Here is a 6,390-nt window from a genome sequence, read left to right on the forward strand (position 1 = left end):
CGGTTGCGTCGTTGTGCGCCGCGTCGACTCCATATTCGATGCGTCTCCTTTGAAGAGTCTCTGTTCCCTCCTGAGAGCGGCGATGGATTCACTCCTGCTGTGGCGTTCTATCAGAGAGAGCATCAGTCTACGAGACTGACGTTTAATCCCAAGCCTGGGCAGGTAGAGCACACACACACACACACACACACACACACACTCACTATCAGCTGCTTGCATACGCACACAACAACAACAACACAAATCAAAACCAGCGGATCTCGCGGAGCGATGTGAGGATGTGAAGTGAACTACTAGAGGAAGACGGAGAGGGAAAGCCTCGGAGGGAATGTTTTTCCCCGCATCAATCCGTCGGTTGAGACGTTGACAGAACGGCTCAGAGCTGCAGGCGGTCGAGGAGAACGAGAGCTGATGAATGGACGCGTCTCATCGCACAGGGTTTTCACGGGACCCTTCAGCCTGCAGCTGGTCCGATCGCACCGGGCATCGCCGCGGCCTTTCTACCGTCAATCATGTGACCAAATCAATCCCACGTCGTCCCCCTTTGGTCTGGTACTGACCGACCCGGTGATGAAGTCACACTATCGGCCTTTTAGGGGAAATTTAGGGGAAGCTCGAGCTCGATTGGGAGCATTTAGCTCGCGAGAAGCTAAACGTGCTAACGGCACAAACTGACACTAAAGCGCACACTTTGTCAGGAAGTGAAACAGATCATAATTCTACTTCAAACACCAGACCTTTACCCGCCGTCTACATCCGGTGGGTCAGATGTGATCAGTGCACCACCGTGACCACCCCCGCAACAGTCTGGCCACATTTTAAACCCGCTTGGTCTCAACCTGGTCTTTGTTTTACTCCACTCACGTCTCCACTTCTCCGTCTCGGCTTCCGACGCTCTTTGTAGAAGTCATTCCCACGTCCTCATTAGCAGCGGTGTCATTTTCCCCCACGAGCACTTAGCTCCTTCCCTCCGACAATGAGGACCTCTTTTAATAAGGTCACGCGGAGAAATCCTCGCGCCGAGAAATCCTCGCGTCTTGCGCGCGGGGAGTGTGCATGCAAAACATGGGTAAACGACGGCGTTCTAACCGGCGGTATCGGAAAGTACCGAACGAAAGAGGAGCGACGGAGCCGGGACAGGAACACACGACGAGCTGTTCAAACGGGACAGAATGAAGGAACGGGAGACGGCGGGAGAGGAGAAGTCAAACTGGAAGGGAGCAAAAAGCCCAGCAGGGCGATGTAATCCATTTTAATTAGCACTCAGCGTCACCTGGAGTCGTGTCTTTCAGCCGGCGGTAGAGCGACGTCTGAAGGCCTCTCGGTCACACGCCGCCGACCTCCTCCCTGCTGCAGTCACAGCGGAGCCTCGGCAGCAAACCGGTGGCTGTCATCACCAGACCCTTCACCGGCAAAAGGTCCAATTAATCAACCTCCTAGAACTAGTCCCCGTCATGAAGACTCTGTTTTGACATCATGCTGGACCCCAATGTTCTCCAAAGCAGCAGCAGTCGATGTTTCTCTGCTCTCACTTTCAGATCAGAGATGTCGGTTTCTGTCAGTTAATGTTCCTTAACTTTAAGAAGCCCGACACCCATTAATCGGTAACTCAACTGGTTAATTTGCCGCTTTCCTTTTTCCCTCTTTCCTCTGGGCGCTCGGTTGACTCTGTGAATGTTCTGCGCCGCATCTGGAAGCGTGAGATCCATCTAGTTTTAATGCTTTTTTTGCGTAGTAAATGACTGGCCTTTTATTTCATTTTACGGTGGCTTTCGCTGAAGTTTTATCGCTGCGCGTTGAGCAGGTCACGGTGTGTGTGGTGTGTGTGTGTGTGTGTGTGTGTGTGTGTGTGTGTGTGTGTGTGTGTGTGTGTGCATTGCCGGATGATGAGACAACGGGCCCCTGGGCACAGACATGCAAAAGGCCCCACACCCTCTCCTCCACACGGCAAGACACTCAGACCTTTTACTCGTTTAGCCTCTTTTTGTGTCTCTTTGCAGTTGATTTATGTCTCTTTGTGGTCATTTTGTGTCTCTTCCTGATTGGTACGTGTCTAATTGATAATTGATCATTATTCTTGATGCTCGTCATCGGTGTCACCGGGTCGGATTCTGTGTAAAATCAGATGAAATCATAAAAGTTTCACCAGAAACTCCTTCAGCTGAGACACCAGCGTGTCCACCAGCACACATCAACCCACCGTGGACAGACCCAGATCCTCCAGCAGAGACCTGGTCTACCGTGGTCAGACCCAGATCCTCCAGCAGAGACCGGTCCACCGTGGACAGACCCAGATCCTCCAGCAGAGACCTGGTCCACCGTGGACAGACCCAGATCCTCCAGCAGAGACCTGGTCTACCGTGGTCAGACCCAGATCCGGCTCTGCTGCCGCCTGAGACCTGCAGTCAGAAGCTCTGGCTGGAGGAGGAGACCCAGGCCGTATAGCTGGAGCTGGGCTGTCTGGAGGGAAGGGAGGCAACGGGAGAACCAGAACCAGGACCAAGTGGGGCAGACTGTCAGACACCTGCTGCAGTAGAATCTGAGGTTTTCTAAAGGGACTCTGGTGCTCTGAAACAGTACCAGTTTCGTCCACAGGGGCCGCAAGAATCAACACATGAGAGTTCGTCGTAGTGACTTTAAATAAACCAAACATCAGAGATGAACCCGTAGACAGACATGTGAAACCGGTTAGAAATGATTTGGTGGTTAACCGTTGACATCCCCTTAATTCAGTATTCAGATACGAAGGCTGGAAAAATGAAACAAAAAAACGTATTAATAAGAATATCATTCCATACATACTGTCACAGCAACACACATATACCATCCCGTCCACTACAATGTGATGATCAAAGCAAACGTACGCGACGATATGAACGTTTATACAACGGCACAATGTGGCAGATGTGTTAAAGTCGGTCTGGAGGCTGCTAACATGTCGCCTGAAGAAATGCTGCTCTGACTCACTTCCTGAACACTTCCACTCAGCTGTTAAACAGCAAAGAAATCCACTCACAGCAGTTAAAGCAACATGAGGCATCTACAAATCTGTCTTCATTGTGTGGAACGTTTTGGTTCGCTTTGAGGATTTGTCATTTTTTTTTTTTTTAAGTATAGCTGTAAAATGTATATAATTAAAACACTGATTGACTAACAGAGACGTGAGACGGCTCCCTGGTAGAGTGACAGCGACCAGAGTATGGAATCTGTTCCACAGTGAAGAGTGACACGTTAGATGATTAGACAGCATGCACATGACAGCTGCCACAGGTACGCACACACACACACACACACACACACACTCACAGTAGACTTGGGACTGGTTGCTGCGGCTCAGTTACAGCACAGCGTAATAAAGAGAAGGCTGGCAGCTGCAGTCTAACACAGCCAACTGCTCCTGAACATCCATAACATCAAGTCACTACTGATAAAGACTCACAACCGAGACACACAGGCCTACTACAAAACTCTACAGCAGCTAACATTTCATTAAAGGCCGTGTGTGTGTGTGTGTGTGTGTGTGTGTGTGTGTGTGTGTGTGTGTGTGTGTGTGTGTGAGTGTGTGAGTGAGTGAGAAAGAGATTTTTGCCCTCAGGCTTTTCCTCTGATAAACAGTTGCATTAAAAGATTTCACCCACATGAACACACACAAAGATAAAAAAAAACCTGCAGGCACACATGTACACACACACACACACACACACACACACACACACACACACACACACTGAGGGTTAACCCTAGTGTAGCCTTTCAAACTTACATTCGCAATAGAGAGAAAACCATTACCAGTAAAGCTGGGTGTGAAGGTACCTGTAGAGGCAGACAAATAAACTACTACTGAGGTCTGATAATACAAATAGAGTTGTTAAGGTACCTGTTATCATATATCACGAATCAGCTAATTTATGTAACTGTCAATAGAGAGGCGAACAAAGCGAGATGGCTCACTTATTCCGTCATCAACTCCGGCAAAAAAAATGAGCGTTGTCTCCAAAATCCATGATGGAAGTAGCTTACGAGGGAGCCATGTTGCTTCTTTCATTGAAGAGCACAACAACCACCGAGCTAAAGAACAAGTAAGACTCCACTCAGCCTGATACCAAGTAGCACAAAGGCTAACCCAGTAGCACAAAGGCTAACCCAGTAGCACAAAGGCAAACCCAGTAGCTCAAAGGCTAACCCAGTAGCTCAAAGGCTAACCCAGTAGCACAAAGGCAAACCCAGTAGCTCAAAGGCTAACGCAGTAGCTCAAAGGCTAACGCAGTAGCTCAAAGGCTAACCCAGTAGCACAAAGGCAAACCCAGTAGCACAAAGGCTAACGCAGTAGCACAAAGGCTAACCCAGTAGCACAAAGGCTAACCCAGTAGCACAAAGGCTAACGCAGTAGCTCAAAGGCTAACCCAGTAGCACAAAGGCAAACCCAGTAGCTCAAAGGCTAACGCAGTAGCACAAAAGATGTGTTTGGCGTGTTTTGTCCAAAAAACGTCTGATGATAGTCACATTCATACAAAGGCAGCTGTTAAAAGATAAGATTATATATACATACTAATATACTAACTAATATATATATATATATATATATATATATATATATATATATATATATATATATATATATATATATATATATATATATATATATATATATATTAGTTTTTAACGCACTAGTATTGAATCGGTACGATACAAAGGAAGAGAAAGGTGTCGGGCGTCTCTGAATAAAAAGCCGTAGTGTCAGTAAAGCTGCTGACGTTTGAGGAGATGATCATGCAAAAGAGCTGAACACAAACAGCCAGTAATAGCATTTATGATGAGAAAAAAAAAAATCACCACACATTCTCCAACACATTCACGTAGGAGGACAAACTCTGGGAGACCGGGTCCTTGATAGTATTCATGAACCGTCTCTTTAGCAGCCATGTATATGTATGAAGAGGTGGCGGCGAGGCTCCGGGACACGGGAGTCACTGAGGGGGACGCTGAGTCTCTTTATAGAGGCTGTCACAAAGGCCCGATCCCCCACATTAGGAACAAAATTGTCTTTTTCATTGCCAGCGATTGGATTCATATATATATCGTCTATGATGCTCTCGTGAGTCATTTGTTAATCTGCGATGCATCTTTTGGGGGTGAAAATACATCAAGTAAGAGCAGAATTCCTCCACCAACACATCTGGTCTGAGCTCCTCTCAGAATCCACCACATCATCTCCTAATGATGCCCTCAGCTCGGCCTTCTCTCACACTTGTTCTTTTAGAAGCTCGCATCATACGAGCGATTTCTTTCCTTTTTGTTAAAGACCATTCCCCGAGGGTTTGGGTTAACACTCTCTCGCCGTTGTTCACACGTTTCTCAAAGACAAGGTGCAAATTGAAGTGAGTGGCGCTGCTCCCCCCCCCCCCCCCCCCCCTCTGAAAGACTGGCACTTCCTGTGACAACATTAACGATTATCAGCCAGTGTGGGAGACAAAACACATTCCTCTGAGGCCGACGGAATAAACAGAAGAGGACAAAAAAGCACAGAAGAGGAAGAAGAGGAGAGTTCAAACAACCAGAGACCCAGAGAACCGACGTGGATCCATACGACTGAATGCACCGTCGAAGGAGCGCGTTTCTATTCTCCACTTCACTCAGTCTGTGTTTCATTACGCGTCTCTGGAAGTGTTCTCTTATTCCTCCATCAGCTTTTTAAAGACAACCTACCGAAGGTTTGTCCCCGCGCTCCATTTTTGTGCGTCTCTTTTGTTATCACAATACACTTGAGATTAAATTATACTCGTTATTTCCACTGACCTTCAAATGCATCAGCGCAGATCACAGCCCAAAGCCCGGTTAACACTAATGCATCCTTTTTTTGTCTATTTGTAGGGGGGGGGGGGGGGGGGGAAATTACACGCATCACAATATTCGAGGATGAAAATGAGATGAATAATGAAGCTGTGATCCAAAGTCTACAGCAGAATTTGCCAGAGCTTGGACTTCAATTTCAATCCCTTCAATTCACTTCGGTCTGAAAGACCCTCCGTCCTGATATGTTTAGTAAGTGAGCGAATTAAACCATGTTCAGAGGATGGAGTGTCCTCAGTAAAGCAACAATCCATCCTTCATGAGGTCGGAACGCCGCATCAACATGGCGGCATTCTCTGCAAACGGGACACAGCGGAGACCACAATCCATCGCTAACCTCAGATCTCCAGCTTACAACCAATCAGCTCACCTTTCACCCCTGCAGCCTCCCTCCATGAAGAACCGCTCTCTGCCCGGTCACTAATCAAGCTCTCCGTCTCAACACTCGACCCGGCGACACGTTCTCAAATCTGACCCCTCAGAGGCGACCCGGCCGGAGGTTTAAGAATGTGCCGCTGACCTGAACCCTAACCCCAGAGG

The 6,390-nt window shown here is 47.8% G+C and overlaps 1 protein-coding gene across 1 annotated transcript in view; it reads left to right on the plus strand.

Annotated features, from left to right (window-relative positions):
- The first annotated feature begins 1,065 nt into the window (after window positions 1-1,065).
- Window positions 1,066-6,390, plus strand: part of LOC137874332 (disabled homolog 1-like) — a 35,748-nt gene continuing 30,423 nt past the window's right edge. The window contains 3 exon segments of the mRNA XM_068712970.1: window positions 1,066-1,069; window positions 2,001-2,045; window positions 2,162-2,439. Of these exon segments, the coding sequence (XP_068569071.1) occupies window positions 1,066-1,069; window positions 2,001-2,045; window positions 2,162-2,439 (327 nt within the window).

The sequence above is a fragment of the Cebidichthys violaceus genome, unplaced genomic scaffold (genome assembly GCF_023349555.1).
Source record: "Cebidichthys violaceus isolate CVI_PGR_0920_01 unplaced genomic scaffold, fCebVio1.0.p SCAF_188, whole genome shotgun sequence".
Taxonomy (NCBI): Eukaryota; Metazoa; Chordata; class Actinopteri; order Perciformes; family Stichaeidae; genus Cebidichthys; species Cebidichthys violaceus.